At 34.2% G+C, this 18,369-nt stretch overlaps 1 protein-coding gene across 9 annotated transcripts in view; it reads left to right on the top strand.

Moving 5' to 3' along the window:
• The window catches only part of NOX4 (NADPH oxidase 4), a 248,422-nt gene that overhangs the window by 178,123 nt on the left and 51,930 nt on the right, over nucleotides 1-18,369 (top strand). For all 9 annotated transcript variants that reach the window (XM_054699596.1, XM_054699598.1, XM_037523119.2 and 6 more), the window contains one exon: nucleotides 12,427-12,508. In XM_054699596.1, the coding sequence (XP_054555571.1) occupies nucleotides 12,427-12,508 (82 nt within the window). The remainder of the gene's footprint in view (nucleotides 1-12,426; nucleotides 12,509-18,369) is intronic.

Here is an 18,369-nt window from a genome sequence, read left to right as displayed (position 1 = left end):
ACATGTTTTTGAAATATATCCTTTATCAATATTTTAATTTGGGGGCTGCATTTTTACTTTTTAGCCTTCCATTAAAATCCTTGTGCCAATACCATATTAATTTCCCTTCCCCAAACTGTTCTTTCTCCCACCAGTTTCCTCTGGCTACCAGTAAATTTTTCACTAAGTCAAAATATATTTTTGCTGCATTTTGCCAGTGTGTGATTTTCATTATTTACATTCCACAGATGAGTGAAACCATCAGATACTTGTTTTTCTCTTTGACTAATTTCACTTAACATAGTCACCTCGAGGTCCATCAAGTTCATTACAAAACTGCACTATTTCATCATTATTAATAGCTGTGTATATTCCACTGAGTATGTGTTCTACAATTTCTTTATCCAGTCATTTGTTGATGGGCAATCAACTGTCTCTGCTTCCATAAATTAGCAGTTGTGGGAATGCTGCTGTGAATATAGGAGTAAAACTTTTCATATTAAAGTTTTCATATTTCTTTGATAATACCTAGCATGAGTATTTCTGTGTTACATGGGATTTCCATTTTTTTTTAAAGAAATGTTCAATGCCATTTTTCTAAAGGGACTGCACCAACATCCATTCCCTCCAACAGAGGATAAGAGTTCCCTTTTCTCCACATCTTTGTCAACATTGTTGTTTCCATTCATTTTGATATGGACCATTCTCACCAGGTTGAAATGACATCTCATTCTGGTTTTGATTTGCATTTCTCTTATAATAAGTGTTGTGCCTGTACCATAACATCTGAATAACCTCTTTTAAACAAATGCCTATTTCGGCCCTTCACCCATATTTTGTTTGGATTACCTGTTTGTTTTTGTTGTTGTTGTTGAATTTTATAGATACATTATGTATTTTGGAAATTAGCCCCTTGTCAGATGTGTGATATACAAATATCTTCTCTCAATTTGTAGTTTGCTTTTTTGTTTACATCATGGTTTCTTTTGAGGTACAAACCTTGTACTTTTCCCTAAAAGTACAAAAGATCAAGGGTAAATTAAGAAATAATGCAATATAAAAAAGGGAGAAACAAATTTTATAAAAGGATTTTGACAATGGCCAATGGTTTGGTTATTTTTGCTTTGTTTCCCTTGGCATTGGATTTGAAAGTACAATTTTAACATCAATATTCTATAGTATATCTCCTACAAGTATTTTGAAACTTAAGCCTTTATATCCAAATATATAATCAATTTTGAATTTATTTTGTGGATGGAGTTAAGTATGGATCTAGTGTCTTTTCTTTGTTGTTGTTGTTTTACACATGGTATTCCATGTTTGCTGACACCACTTATTAAAGAGGCTTTTATTTTTTTCTACAGTGTATGGCCATGGCTCCTTTGTCCATATTTTTCAATGTTTATCTCTGGGCTTTCTAATTCTATCCCATTGCTCTGTGATTTTTTTTTTCCCCCAATACCAAACTGTTTTACTTACTATTGATTTATAGTGTAGCTTGAAATCAGAAAGTGAGATATCTCATTGGGTAGTACCCATCCCTGTCTTGGTACCTTTTTTTAACTTTGTCATACTTATGATTCTCCTTCCTTTCTTTGGGTTGCATTCAAGAGTAGCATTGTTTTTTTCAAACCCTTACATTGAGCATGTGTTTATCTTTACAAGGCAGATGTATCACTTAGAGGCTTCAGATTGTTACACTCTGTTTCCTAATCCAGGCAGATACTATGTGTCTGGTTGGTGAATTTAGCCCATTAATGTTTAGAGTGATTATTCATACTTGAAAGTCTTTTGCTGACATTTTATCTTTCCTTTTGTGGTTGTATCTATTTCCTTTTTCAAATATTTTTGTGTTTCCTAATTTGATTTAGATACTAGGGTTTCTTTCAATATTTCTTAGAGGGGCAATGTAGTTTTTGCTAACTCTTATTTATTTATTTACTTATTTAGCCCTGAGAAGGTCTTATTTCTCCCTCATATCTAAAGGGCCTTATTTTTGGTTGGCAGTTTTTAATCTTAAAGTTTATTAATCAAGCTGTTCCAGTCTCTCCTTGTGCATATTGTTTCTTCTGGAAAGTTCATTGTTATTCTGATCTGGGCTCTCTTATAACTCATCTATTTCTTCCCCCTTGTCAACTTCATGTTTTCTTTATCTTAAACTTTTGAAAGTTACACCACTATGTGTCTTGGTGTTGGTCTCATTTTATTTAGGTACATTGATGCTATTTAAGCTTCTTGGGTTTGTATATTTATTTCCTTTTCTAGGCTTTAGAAGTTTTCTCCTATTACTGTTTAAAATATGTTTGATCTTTGTGTGTGTGTTCTTCCCCCTCTGAGATATCCATTATTCTTATATTTCCTTTCTGATGGTGTTAGTTCATTGTTCCTTCTGTATTCTGTGTCTTTGTGATTGAGTTTTGGAGTTTCATTCTCCATTTCTACTATAATATCCCTCTTAGTAGTACTTGGATTATTTTTCAGTGTTATCCCATCAACTCATTGCTTTCAGGACCTTTCATCTGTGGGCTTGTCCTCTGCTAGGCATGTCTCCATCTCTCCCACACTTGGCTGGGGCATTCACCAGAGGCCAGCTGTCAATAGCTGCTGTCATTAGGTGGGGCCCAGTGTATCTGGACTGGGGTCTGCTCCAATTCCCAAAGTACTGGTGGATTATGTACAGGGTTTGGAGCACTCCCAGGGTGACTGTTGATTACTGACCTTGGGAATGAAAAGCATTGACTGGGGCCTGAGCCAGTTCTCAATGTTCTTTTGGGTGGGCCGAGCATTGGAGGTGCTTCTCACAGTGCAGCCAAGGGTCACTGGTGTTGGGCAGGGTCCTGCAAGGCCTAGGCTGGCTTGCACTCGTACCCATGTCATAATACATGTGCTTGTTTGGGGACACTTACTGGAGGACAGCTGATGTTCACTGGTGTTGGGCAAGACCCTGTGTGGCCCATCCTAGGGCCTGAACTTGTTCTTGAAATACTGGGGTGTGCCTGGGGTCAGGGATACTTTCTCAGTAAGCAGAGGAGCACAGTGTTTTGGTGGGGCCTGTGAGTCATAGACTGGGGCCTGAACCTGTTCCCTGTCCTTTTATTTTAAAGACATCAAAAAGCTTTCTTTGATTCAACTCTTGTCTAATGGACCTCAACACAACTAGGACCACATGGAGCAGAATAGATGGGACTCCGAAGATTCACCATACTTCAAAGTTATTATGAAAGGCTAGAGTCAAAAATAGTCAATTGGAAGAGAGACTTGGGGCAAGTTGTAGTTGTTTATTTTTTATCCTGCCACCTTTTTATATTTATTGATTATTCCTAGTAGTTTTTTTTGTAGAGTCTTGGTATCACTATATACATTATCCTGTCATCAGCAATAGTGACACTTTCACTTCTTCTTTTCTAACTCATATTCCTTTTATTTATTTTTCTTGCTTAATTGCTCTGGCTAGAACTTACAATACTATTTTGAACAATAGTGGTGACTTTGGACATCCTTGGTAATCTTGGTATTGCTTTCAGCTTTCACCATTGAGTTTGATGTTAGCTATGTGTTTGTTATATATAAATTTTATAAAATTTAGCTAAGTTCTATTAATTTCCACTTTATTAAGAATTCTTATCAGAGAGTCTCCTTGGTGGCATAGGGTTTAAAGTTTCAGTGCTATCACACTGTCACTGCTGCAGCTAGAATTTGATCCCCAGTGAGGGAGTTAGCCCACATAGTACAGGACCTCTCTTATCTCATATGCTGCTCCCCTCAGCAGTGTATTTCACTGGAGCTGCCTGTTTTTCTCCCCACTCTTGTTCTGGTAAATCATCTCATCCCCTGCACATCTGGCCTACACCCCACTTCTTCTATGCATAAATAAATAAAAATAATCTTTTTTAAAAGGAATTTTTATCAAAATTGGCATTTAACCTTATCAACAGTTTTTAGGCATCTAATGAAATGATTATGTAACTTTCATCTTCCACTTTGTTGATCCAGTGAATGATAATGATTCACATATATTGAACCACCCTTACATACCCTGGGATGAAACCTACTTGGTTATGGTGGATGATTATATTAATATGTTCCCGTATTTGGTTTGCTAGGATTTTGTTGAGTATTTTTGCACATGTGTTCATCAGAGCTATTATTGCATAGTTTTCTTTTTCATCTTTTTTTTTTGGTACTATATTTGATTTTTGAAAGAAGTGACAAAGAGGAATATTAATTGAAAAGCAAAAAAAAAAAAAAAAAAAAGAAAAGCACAGTGTAATTTTTAACAAAAGGAGAAAAATATGTAATTGAATTGGACAGGAAAGAAAGAGGAAATAAAAGAAAGTGAAATGAAATAAATACCTATCTTTCCTAACCTGATAATATGAGCTGAAAAGCTTTGGGGAATAAAAGATGTCTTGCAGTTGACTACAGATAGTAGAAGGAGTGCTTAAGACTTGTAGACACATAGAATGTTTTCTCATTCCTTCTTCCCATATCCATACATTAATGATTTGTTTTTGACCAATGTTATAAAATTTTAATGACTTTTTATTACTATGTTTTGATGAATAGCCAATCTTTCACATGACATTTTGCAAAAAGACCAAGCCATCTGAATCCCTATTATTCTCAAGTCATATTTTTTGTCATTATAAATTTGATCACTTACTATATCTTCTATGTTATTATTGATCAAATAGTGATAATTGGATGTAGTTTTCACAAATAATGGATACATTTTTAAATTAGATGATTCATCATCATCAAGATTTGAGTGTTTTCATGTGTTCAGAGAAATAAGTATGCCATCCAGAGTAGATGGCATATATGACAAACAAAGCCAAATTCTAGTAAAATGAAGAAAATTATAAAACTAGAACACAAGTAATTAAATAGAATGCAAAAAGGCCAAAGATCATTGAAACTATTAGCTGATTATTAGAAAAATAAATAAGGTTCTAGTTAGTTACTAAGAATAAAAGGAATAAAATTATAATGAAAATATCAGATATTTAAGAGAAGTAGCAAATGTTATCTCAGAAATTAGAGATTTTGATGAACACCTATGTATAAATAAGTTGAGCAACTTAGAAGAAATGGAAAATTTCTTAGAAATATACAGTCTTCCAGGCACAGCAGACCTCTCCTGTCTTGCCCACTGCTCCCCTCAGCAATGTATTTCAGTTAGTCTGCCTATTCTGTTTCCCACTGTCGCTGGTGAATTTTCTTATCCCCCTTCCCCCGCCCCTGCACCTCTGGCCTTCACCCCAGCTCTTGCATGCATAAATAAATAAATCTTTGGGGAATAAAAAAGTAATATACAATCTTCCAAATGAGTAAGGAATAAATAGAAAATCTGTAAAAAACAAAAACAGCCAACAGAAATTGAAACAATAATCAGAAGTCTCCCCACACCAAAGTCCTGGAGCAGATGGTTTCGCTAATGAGTTCAACCAAACCTTCAAAGAGCAACTAATACTTGCCCTTCTCAAACTCTTCCAAAACAATTGTTTCCAAACACATTTTATAAGACCAACATTAGACTCATACCAAAAGCTTACAAAGATATCTAAAAAAAAAAAAAAAATGCTGCAAATATCCCCAGTAGGTGAAAAATTCCTCCACAAAGTCTTAGTAAACTGAATTCAGTAATGAATTAAAAGGATCATACATAATGACCAAGTATGATTTATTCCAGGTATCCAATTTTGGTACAGTATCTGAAAATTGAATAATGCCATTTACCATATAAATCAAAGAGAAGAAAAATCATATGATTTTATCAAAATATACTGAGAAATATTTGATTAGTTTCAATATCCATTTATGACAAAAGCCCTCAAAAGGGGAAATAGAATGACCATAACTATGACAAATGCACAGCTATCAATATACTCAGTTCAGTGGTGAAAAAATGAAAGATTTTCCTCTAATATCAGGTACAAGACAATGATGTCCAGTTTCAACGTACTTTTAGAAGTCCTAATGAGAGCATTTAGACAAAAGGAAAATATAAAAGTCATCCAACTGGGAAAGAAGACTATCCTTATTTGTAGATGATAAAGTAATAGAGAAAATGTTAAAGACTAATAGAATCTTAACGATGCTTAAAAACTAATAGAAACAATAAATCAGTACAATCCAGTGACAGGTTACAAAATCAATTTATAAAAAACAGTTGAATTTCTATTTCAACAATGAACTAGAAGAGAAATATAAAAATTCCATTTATAATCACATCAAATATATTTAAATAACTAGAAGTAAATTTAATAGAGGAGATAAAAGACCTGTACTATGAAAAATATAAGGCATTGTTACAAGGGCTAGAAGGAGAAACAAATACATGGAAAGGTGTCCCTGCTCTTAGATCAGAAGAATTAACAATGTTAAAATGGCCATCTTATGGAAAGCCATATGCAGATTCAGTGCAATCACTATAAAAGCTTAACTGGCATTTTTCAAAGAAATAGAGCAAACAGTTTTGAAGTACATATGGAACTACAAATGACCCCAAATACCCAAAGCAATCCTGTCAACAAGGAGGAAGAACCGTGGATCATACCCCAAGACTTCAAACTATGCAATAGTATTCACACCTATAGTAATTGAGCTAGTATTGCACTGGGATAAAAACAGACAGACAGATAAATGGAATAGAATTGAGAACTCAAAAATTAATGCACTTATATGAAAAGTTAATCTACACCAGAGGAGCAGTATACATTGGAGGAAGGAAAGCTTGTTTAACAAAAAGTGTTGTCAAAACTAAACAACCACATGCAAAAAATTTAAACTGACAACTACTCATGCCATATACAAAAATTAAGTTCAAAATGGATAAAATTGTTAGCTGTAGGACAGAAATTATAAAATACATTAAAAAAATAACCTAGCTAAATCAACCCATGACATTGGCTTCACTTATGTCTTTGCGAACTCCTATAGCAAATGAAACAAAAGCAAAAATAAACAAATGGTACTATATCAAACAAAAATCCTTCTGTGCAGCATAAGAGACTGTAAGTTAAACAAAAAAGAAACCATACTGCATAGAAGAAAGTATTTGCACATCATTCTTTGATAGGGGCTAATATCCAAGATCTTCAAAGAACTTACATAACTCAAGAAAAAGAAAACAATAAAAAAAAAAAGTGGGCATAGGAGCTCAATAGATATTTCTCCAAAGGAGACATTTAAATGGCTAACACACAAATTAAAGATGCTCATTATCACTTATCAGGGAACTGCAAATCAAAACCACAATTAGATCCCATACCACATCCTTGAGAATAGCTCTAAAGATCAGAAACCATATGTGTTGACCAGGATGTGGAGAATAAGGAGCCAATATCTCTTAAGATATTGGTGGACTAGTCCAGTCCTTATGGAAAACATTATGGTGGTTTTTAAAAATATTAAAAATAGGAATGTTATTTGTTCCCTCAATTCCACTCATGGGTATGTATGTAAAGGATACAGAAGTACTGATTTAAAGGGATATATGCACTTCTGTATTCATTGTAACACTATTTACAACAGCTAAGTTATAGAAACTAAGTACCTCATGACAGATGAGTGGATTGAAGATACATATGTAAACCCAATGCTATTATTACACAGTTATAGAAAAATGTACTGTTGTCATTTGCAATAACAGTGACAGGAATGGAACTGGAAGGCATTATGTTAAGCAACATAAGTCAGAAAAAGAAAGACAGATACAAATTACATTCACTTATATGTGTAATATGGCAAAACAAAACAAAGGACCAGCCAACAATAAACCCTAGGCATCTTGAATATAGAATAGATGCTACCAGGTCCGGAGGTGGGCTGAAAATAGAGTGTGGAAGGGGCATAATGTTGGAGGCTCAATGGTACCTTGATGGTGTTGTGGTCTGGTAACATACATATGAATATACATAACATACATAACATGCATACATATGTTTTCCTATAACTCTGAATCATTTACAGGGGTGTAAATGAATGTTACCTAAATAAAAAAAAAGAAAATTTTAAATAAATGAATAAATAAGTAAAATAATAGCAATGCCTGTTCATTTTCTTTTCAGTGATTTTTTTCTCTCATTTTTTATTTTTACATTGATTAGGAGGAGATTTTGTTTTCTTATCCCAGGAATATATATTCATATGCATACTGGTTTTTGTTGTTATGCAAATTATTGTTGCAATTGTTACATTATGCATATTGGGAAGATGAGAGATTGGCCATTTTTGACAAAGGAGAAAATAAAGAGCTTGAGTCATAGTTAATGTATCAATAACTGAATTAGATTTGGAAAGACTATTTTTAAGTAGTAAGCATACTGAATTACAACTCAAAATTCTCTGGTTGTCCAATGAATGCAAATTAATTAAATGGTATGCAGTGTGTCATCTATGAAGCCTCTGACTCTTTTGTTGCTTGAGTGGGAAAAAGTAAGATTATATGAAAGTCTATAAAAGTATATTGAGATATCCCTTGATGGTAGAAAAATCATGTTAATACATTATCACATCAATTGTAAACTCATCAGAATATCACTTTACAGAAAAGTCTCTGGTTCTTTTTAATTACTTTAACAAAAGTGTTCTAAGAACCCCTCTGAAGGGGTTTGGATAAATACCATTTTTATAAGTATTAACCTTTAGTCTTATTGAAAAAGTATATTATCTGATGGGACATTCACTCAAGAGGCATTATTTAAATTGTATTGCTTCTTAACATTGGAAACATCGATTTCTTTTGATTATTTCCCCCCATAATAGCTAAAGTATGTAATGTTAATTAAATAGTTGAAAGGCAGAAATCTTGGAGTCTAAAGAAAAACTACTGTAAGAATTATAAATAATTTTCATTTACTGGGTTTTTCTATATATAATTTTATGATTTATTTTTATTCTCATAAAGAAAAATAGTGAGAAACATTTTACCTTTATGTAATATAGGCAATTGTTGACATTTAAGAATCTATGAATTTAATGATCAAAATTTTATTTTATTTTTTAAAGATTTATTTTTATTTATTTATGCATACAAGAACTAGAGTGTAGACAGAGTGGGGAGCAGAACAGGCCAATCTACTGAATTACACATGGCTGAGGGGAGCAGCAGGACCAAAGAGGTCTGCTGTGCCATGTGGATCAGCTCCCTGGCCAGAGATCTAACTCATGCCTCTGTGGCCAGGGACAGCTTATAATGCTGAGACTTAACCCCTTCCGCCACTGGGGAGGCCCAACTGAAATTTTAAAAGGACATACTTTTAGAGTATCGTGTATGTTTTATTTTTGTGTGTATATGAACTTTTTTTTGACCATGTAATAGTCACTCAAGTTTCTTCACGTTCATGGGGTATTTTTTGCATTTGCGATATTTACATTCAAGGATTGTCCCAATGTAGACTTACTTGTAGATTTCATAGGTCAGATAGCTTTGTATTTGATCTCTTATATACCCCTCATCATTACTTATTTCAGTCCTATAAATATAGTGTCATTTCCAGAGATTTTTCTTCCAGAGTTATAATTTAATATCCTTTGTGATTATAAAACAGGAATATACCTATAACTGTATTATTTTGTGGTTGTTTCCTTAAGAATTATGAGTTCTGTTTACATTTATATCCATTTAGTAAAACTTATAATTATGTTTATAGAAGCCAAAGTACTCTTATTCAGTATAGCTGAGCAAGCAGTTCTTTACTTGAAATATAAATTCATATGTGCTGTTGTGTTACAGTTTTATTAGTTTACAACCTGTTTTTAGGAAAATGAGGAATGGAGTGGAAAGAAATAAAAAGGATAAACACTTTTCCTTTACATCTCTTATTTAATAGGATACTATATAAACTAGAACACAGACTCAAAAGGAAGGGTCATATCACAGCTAACTAGTCATTTCACTGAAGTAAACATTTTTTTTCCATGAAAACATCATGAGTAATATAATTTTAAAAAACATGATCTCAAATTGAAGAGTGTGAAGGAGAAAAAAATTTCATTTTCTTGATTCTGTTTATTTTAGAATACAAATCCCTCTGTTTGCATTCCACCCAAGTATATTATAAAAACTGTCAAAGAGGTACAAAAAGGGAGAGTAGTGGTCAGTTAAATATATCTGATTCAATGTTTTCTAATAAATGTGAAGATAGGGGTCTCTCTGGTGGCTCAAGGGGTTAAGACACAACCTATGAAGCTGTCCGCAGCTTCTGCAGCACAGAGTTTGATTCCCGGCCAGGGAGCTACCCACATGGTGCAGCAGACCTCTCCTGTCTCGCCCGCTGCTCCCCTCAGCAGTGTATTTCAGTCAGTCTGCCTGTTCTGTTCCTCACTCTGTCTCTGTTGAATCCTCTTGCCCCCACATCTCTGACCTGTACCCCAGCTCTTGTATGCATAAATAAACAAATCTTAAAAAAAATAAATGTGAAGATAAAAATCCACATCCTGCTTCTCAGCTGTATGTTGAAATAATCATTTAACATCTAGATATGTGGGTACTGAGAGTGATAATTGTCGCAAAGTGTAGATTTACATTATTTGTGATATTGCTGTCCCTGTTAGTGATGGTCTTAGCACAATTGGAGTTTCAGTCCTGCTTTCTGTCTCCATCTGATAGTATGACTGTTAAGGATGGAGTACAGTTTCCAATGCTGTCCATGGCTGGTAAGTGACCAATAGAACTTTCTGTAGTACATTATGATTATCCTCAGCTTACAGTTTGCTGTATCCAGTAAAAATGAAAAGTGGGAATATTTTTTTCAACTAAAATGTATCTAGTATCTTAATATGTACCACATAATATTTGATATCCTGGCAACACAATACGCTTCTAGTATAGGGAGGGGTGAAGAGATAAATTATATAAAAATTAAAATGTAGTGTAATAAATTTTATGAGAATATAAGAACCTTACTATACTAGGGGCACACAACAAGGCCATCTATTATGGATTTGGCAAGAAGAAATGAAAGAGGAGCCAAGGAAGGTACCCCATAGTGATGGCGCTAGAGGTATTGATCATCAACTGGAAATGTGGGATCAATATTGGAGTGATAGATTGCTCTGTTCAATGTAGATAACTATGCAGGATAACTATTTCTTTTTTTAAGGTTTATTTATTTATGCATAGAAGAGCTGGGGTACAGGCCAGAGGCGTGGGGGATTAGAGGATTCACCAGAGATAAAGTGGGGAGCAGAACAGGCAGATTGACCAAAGTACACTGCTGAGGGGAGCAGCAGATGTGACAGGAGAGGTCTACTGTGCCATGTGGGTTACTTCCTGGCTGGGGATCAAACTCATGCTGCAGAGGCTGCAGACAGCTTCATAGGTTGCACCTTAACCCTTTGTGCCACCAAGGAGGCCCCTGCAGTATAACTATTTCTAAGGTAGAATTGAAATCCTTCTTTCCTCCACACTACCATTTGCCCTTCCCCTTTGTTTCTATTTTCATTTTTTTATTCTTCTACTTCTCTCTCTCTTTTCCTCCTTCCCTCTCCCTCATTCCTTTTTTCCCTTCTTTATTCATGAAAATTTCATAAACATAGAATTTTACTACTCAAATTGCCAGTTTGGGTAATCCTAAGCCTGTGATGCTTTTAGTGAGGCATATGAAATATGAATAATTACCCTTTAGCTTTTGTATTTCATCCCCTTCCTGAAAAAAGTAGCCATTATCCCTAATTATGTATATCATCCTTTCTTTATTGGTTTGCTCAGTTTCAGTCATAACATACCTAAACAATAAATTTCTTAGTGTTTTTCAACTTAAAAAATGACATGTAAGGTGCTGGCATCTTTTCCACCCAATATCTTACTAATATAATTTCCTATGTTTCTATTTGTAAATTAATTCACTTTTACTTCAATTAATATTCCATTGTGTGATATACCACAGATTTCCCTTTCTTTTGCTGGTGGGCAATTTGTTTCCATTTATGTTGATATGAACAGTTCCACTATACTATTTTACTTGTTGCCTGATACATGAAAGTTTCTGCAGAATATTTGCATGGGAATGGAAATATTGACTCATAAAACTAATTCAGATAATTAAGACTTAGTCTTGCAAGGTTAAATTCTGTCAATTCTTTGCTTTGTAATGTGAATGCTACCTAGTGGCATGCATTTTGATTTGCATTTCTCAGCTTATTAATGAGACCGTGACTCTGTTGGTATATTTATTGGTCATATGTGTTTCCCATAATCTTTCAGTTACAAGATTTTATTAGTCTATACCAATAAAAATACTCGGCATTTTTATATTGGAGTTGTGATGATAATAAAATGATGTTCATTAAAGTGAAATATGGGCACATTTTAGTAATGTATAATAAGCTAGACAAATTTCTAATAAAGGATATGGATTAAGATAGAAAATAAGAGAATATGAAATAATTTTATTTTGATATCAATTTCATGGCTTTTTTTACAACTTGATGTTTTGACAGAACGATTTCGTGATTTATTACTCCCACCATCTAGTCACGACTCCGAGATGCTGCCCTTCATTCGATCTAGAAATTATCCCAAGTAAGCAAGAGGAGTTCATGGGATATTGGGGAGGAAATGGACATAGTGGTGGGAGAAATTTGGGAGGGCAAAGACACAATGTTTTCTCTCCTAGGATTTCTGCAAAAGCCAGCATAACCTAACCTAACGAGGGCATCTCCTGCAATATTTCCCAAACTAGAAAAAATAAAACAAAAACTTGCTTGCAAGTGTATTCTAGCTGTGGCTGGAACTGTTGCAAAATTATCTGATCACCATAATTGATCTCTCCCAACCCTTGGGCACATAGATATAGTTGGATAGCCTTACAGGGATACATCCTTTACATGTACATATTGACAGAAAGCCTGGGCACCTTAAGAGATGAATACTTGTCTGTTAGTAATTTCTTCACAGTTGCTGTTTGCAGAGATTACTTTTCTGCTACTTGGGCTTACTATCAGCTACCTTCGCTTGGAGAAGGGAAGGAAGGGTCACACTGTTTTGTTTTGTTGTTTTTTTGTTTTTGTTTTTGTTTTTTACCTTGGTTATCTTTGCAACTCTCTTTCTGAGTACCCTTAGCTATATGGTATTACATATATCCTTCTCGTTCTTAGATTACTTATTTGATAGTGATTTGATATATTCTAATGTTTGCAGAGATACCATGTGACAATTATTTTTAATGTGTAACGCTTGGAATAAGTATTTATTTTGGAATCTGTAGATTAAAGGAATAAAAGTCATCAGTGATGTCATACACACCATATTACAGTAGTTAAGAGTGCAAAATCTAAAGTACATGTCCTTACTAGCTGACTAACAGGCGGCCTAACCTTCTGTTCCTCAATTCTACCTATCTGAAAGGAGAGAAGAGTTAATACTTGCCAGTTAGGGTTATTAGGAAGATTAAATAAATTAATAAACATAGCATAAATATTTAAAATTGAGTTTTGCATATAATAAACACCCACTTTAAGTATTATCATTGTTATTAATTTAAAATTGCATTATTAATTATATTTGCATATTTCTCAACACATTAAGGAAATAGGTTGTTCATTGATCTTGAAGGATAACTTATATCAGGATAATTTTGTCATCCCAATCTTAATAATACTATGGAAGTATAATTTATTCAATATTTCCAAATTTTTGTTAGATGCTGAAGTAAGGCACTGCTTTGGTGAACACTTAGCAACTTTTTGAGCTTTATTTTTCTGTGATATCAAATGAAACCTTGCTAAACAGAGATTTCTGGGTCTAAATAATACATAAAGATTCTGGATTAAATAAAATTTGTTTATTTGAAGTTTATTAAGTATTTGTATCATCCCATTAGCTATTTGTTTATTTGTATTGAGGAAAATTTGGTTTGTGTAATTGTGTTTACTTTAGGGATTATAGGCCCAAACTTTTACAAATGCTTATTTTTACATTACTCCCAAAAATCTTTTTCCTGGGCTTCATTGGGTCCCAGCCTAACACCCTTCATCTGGTTGCCTCAGTTTTGCAGTCAGATGTCAAGGGTTTGTTACTGCTTTAGTGTAGTTTTAGTCTTTGTTTTGATTTTTGACATTCCCACACATATAAATGATTCCATCTGGCATTTGTCTTTCTCCTTCTGACTTATTTTATTTAGCATTATCCTCTTCAGCTTCATGCATGTTTTCTCAAATGGCAACTCAACTTAGAGTTGAGTATTTTCCACTGTATATATACAATACATTTTTCTGATACATTGTTCTGTCCTTGGACACAGTTTCCTTCTATCACTTCACTATTGTATTAAGACTGCAGTGAATATAGGAGTGCATATATTATTTGAATTTATAATTGTTTCATTCTTTTTTGTGACTTAACTTGATCACTTTATTCTTTATGTATCTTTTTATTTTATATATTTTACATCATTTTTCATTTTTGCACAATGTATGCATTTTTGTCTTGATTATAGTCCCCATAGAATTCCCACCCCCCTTATTTTGACCATATGATTGTTTAGTTCTTAAGGTAGATACCTAGGAGTGGAATTGCTGGGTCATATGGAAGATCCAATGTTTAGTAGTTTTAGAAACCTCCACACAGTTTTCTTTAAATTCTGGATTAGTCTACATCCCCACCAACAGTGCATGCGGGGGAGGGTTCTTTTAACTCCATGTTCTTGTCACTTCTGGTCTTTTGATATAGTTCATTCTCATAGCATGAGGTACCATCTTATTGTGGTTTGGATTTGCATTTACTTGAGGATAAATGATGAGGAACATTTTCTTATTGTCCTGTTGCCCATCTGTATATCTTTTTTAGAAAAGTGTCTGTTTAGGTCTTCAGGCCATTTATTGATTGGATTAATTGTTTTCTTTTTATTCAGTTGCATGTGTTCTTTAGAGCTGGATATCAGCCCTTTGTGAGTTTGATGCGTGACATATTTCTCCCATTCAGTAGGATATCTTTTTGTTTTAGTGGTATTTTTTTCTTTGCTGTGCAAAAATCTTTGTTAATTTCATGTAATCCCATTTGCTTATAATTATTTTACTTATCTTGCTTTTGGAAACATATCCTGAAGGACATCTGTGAAGCCAGTGTTGTGGAATGTTTGTCCCATGTTTTCTTCTTTGTACTTTACAGTTTCAGGTCTTATAACCATCTTTTTTTCCACTTTGACTTAATTTTTGTGCAAGGTAGGAGGTAGTAATCTAGTTTCATTATTTTGCATGTGGCTTTCTAGTTTTCCAGCACTATTCATTGAAGAGACTCTCCTTTCTTGAGTGTATGACATTGGTTCCTTTATTGTAGATTAATGTTTCTTAGAATCGGATTTCTTTCTGGGGGTCTCAATTCTATTGCATTGCTTTGTGTGTCTGTTTTTGTTAAAGTACCATACTCCTTGATACTATTATCTTTGTAATATAGTATGAAACCTGGGAGTGTGGTGCTACCACTTTTGTTTTATCAGGATCATTTTGGCAAGGTTTCAGAAAAGTTTTATTTATTTGAAGAACGCCAGTGGACACTTGATAGGAATTGCATTGAATCTGTATGTTGCTTTGTGTAGGATAACCATGTTAATAATGTTAATTCTGAAAGAGTTTGTGAAGGATAGCCACTAATTCATTTCTGAATGTTTGGTAGAATTCATTTGTAAATCCATCAGGTCCTGGGCTTTTGTTTTTGGGGAGGTTTTTGATTACCATTTCAATTTCGCTGCTTGTAATTGGTCTGTTTAGGTGTACAATTTCTTCTTTATCTAGCTTTGGGTGACTGCAGAGTTGTAGGAATTTTTCCGTCTCTTCTAGATTGTTGAACTTGTTTGCATATAACTGTTCGTAGTAATTTCTGATTATTCTTTTGATTTTTGCTGTGTCTGTTGTGATTTCTCCTCTTTCATTTGTGATCTTATTTATTTGTGCTTTCTCCCATTTTTCCTTTGTGAGCCTGGCTAAGGGTTTGTCTATTTTATTTATTTTTTTGAAGAACCAGTTTTTGCACTGGAGCAAAGAAAATTTGTTCAATAAATGGTGCTGGGAAAACTGGGTGGCTACATGCAAAAGAATGAAGCTAGACTACTGCCTCATGCCATGCACAAAAACCAACTCAAAATGGATTAAAGAACTAGACACAAAACAAAACCATAAAATACATAGAAGAAAATATAGGTGAAATAATACATGACATGCACATCAAAGACATCTTTACAGACATCTTTACATCACCCAAAGCAGTGATAGTGAAGGCAAAGATAAACAGCTGGAACTACATCAAATTAAAGAGCTTCTGAACAGCTAAAGAGACAATAACCAAAATGAAGAGAAACCTCACCGACTGGGAGAAAATTCTTGCACACAACACTGATGATAAAGGACTGATCACAAAAATCTGCAAACAGCTGATGAGACGCAACAAAAACAAAGAAAATAATCCAGTCAAAAAATGGGCAAGCATGCAGACCTCTCCTGTTGCGCCCACTGCTCCCCTCAGCAGTGTATTTCGTCACTCTGCCTGTTCTGTTCCCTGCTCTGGCTCTGGTGAATCCTCTCTCCCTCCAGCATTTCTGACTGTACCCAGTATGTGTATAAATAAATAAATAAATAAATCTATAAAAAAATGGGCAGAAGAGCTAAAAAGAAACTTCTCCAAAGAGGAAATGCATATGACCAACAGGCAAATGAAAAAATGTTCAACATCACTTGTAATCAGGGAAATGCAAATCAAAACTACAATGAGAAGCCATCTTACAACAGTGAGAATGGCACATATTTAAAAAAAAAATTAGCAATGACAAATGTTGGTGAGGTTGTGGAGAAAAAGGAACTCTCCTGCACTGTTGGTGGGAGTGCAAACTGGTCCAACCACTGTGGAGTGCTGTGTGGAGATTTCATGGCCTACTAAACATAAGCTTCCATATGATCCAGCAATTCCACTTCTAGGTATTTACCCAAAGGACACAAAAACATTAATTCCAAAGGGCACCTGCATCCCTGTTTATAGTAGTACTATTTACAATAGCTAAGCTTTGGAAACAACCCAAATGCTCAAAAATAGATGACTGGATCAAGAAGATGTGGTGCATATACATAATATAATTTTACTCTATACATAATATAATTTTACTCAGCAATCAAAAAAGAGAAACACATGGAATTTGCAGCAACATGGATAGAGCTAGAAGGGATCATGATCAGCAAAATAAGTCAGAAAGAAAAAGAAAAATACTGGATAGTCTCCCTCATAGCAGGAATTTAAAAAACCTAAATAAGGGACCAGGAAAAAGACTAATTAATATAAAGTAAAAATCAAAATCAACAAGCAACTATAAACCAGAGACACACTACGGGGGGTGGGAGGGAAAGGGAGAGGAAGGACTAGGGTCAAAATAAGGGGGGGTGCAATTGTATGGGGACTATAATCAAAATGAAAATGCATACATTGTGCAAAAATGAAAAATGATGTAAGACTTACATAAAATGAAATATTAAAAATTAATAAATCATGTTAATTCTTCAAATCCATGAGCATGAAATATCTTTCCAGTTTATTATGTCTTTTATTTTTTATACTAATGTATTACATAGTTTCCGTTTCCCTTACTTCTTTCATTAAGTTTACTCCTAGGTGTTTAATTCTTTTTTTGTTGTAATTTTGTTTTGTTTTTTTTATTTTACTTTTAATTTTTTAAATAAATTTTATTTTTATATTCCCCGTACAATTGCAATCCCCTTATTTTGACACCAATCCCTCCCCTCCCCCCACCACCCATAGAGTGTCTCCGGTTCATAGTTGTTTGTTGATTTTGATTTTCACTTTCTTATAGTTATTCATTTTCCTGGTCCCTTATTTAAGTTTTCTAGATTCCTGCTATGAGTGAGACCATCCGGTATTTTTCTTTTTCTTTCTGGATTATTTCGCTGAGCATGATCCCTTCCAGCGCCATCCATGTTGCTGCAAATTGCATGTGTTTATCTTTTTTGAATGCTGAGTAATACTCCATGGTGTATTGTACCTCATCTTCTTGATCCAGTCATCTATTTTTGGGCATTTGGGTTGTTTCCAAAGCTTAGCAATTGTAAATAGTGCTGCAATAAACATAGGGGTGCAGGTGCTCTTTGGAATTGGTGTTTCTGTGTCCTTTGGGTAAATACCTAGGAGTGGAATTGCTGGATCATATGGAAGCTCTATGTTTAGTAGGTCCAGAAATCTCCACACAGCTCTCCATAGTAGATGGAACAGTTTGCACTCCCACCAGCAGCGCAGGAAAGTTCCTTTTTCTCCACATCCTCATCAACATTTGTTGTTGCTAGTTTTTTTAATATGTGCCATTCTCACTGGTGTAAGATGGTATCTCATGGTAGTTTTAATTTGAATTTCCCTGATTACAAATGATGTTGAGCATTTTTTTCATATGC

Source organism: Talpa occidentalis, unplaced genomic scaffold (assembly GCF_014898055.3).
Source record: "Talpa occidentalis isolate TD23 unplaced genomic scaffold, MPIMG_talOcc4v2.1 talOcc4.3, whole genome shotgun sequence".
Taxonomy (NCBI): domain Eukaryota; kingdom Metazoa; phylum Chordata; class Mammalia; order Eulipotyphla; family Talpidae; genus Talpa; species Talpa occidentalis.
This window is presented reverse-complemented; position numbering and strand designations above follow the sequence as displayed.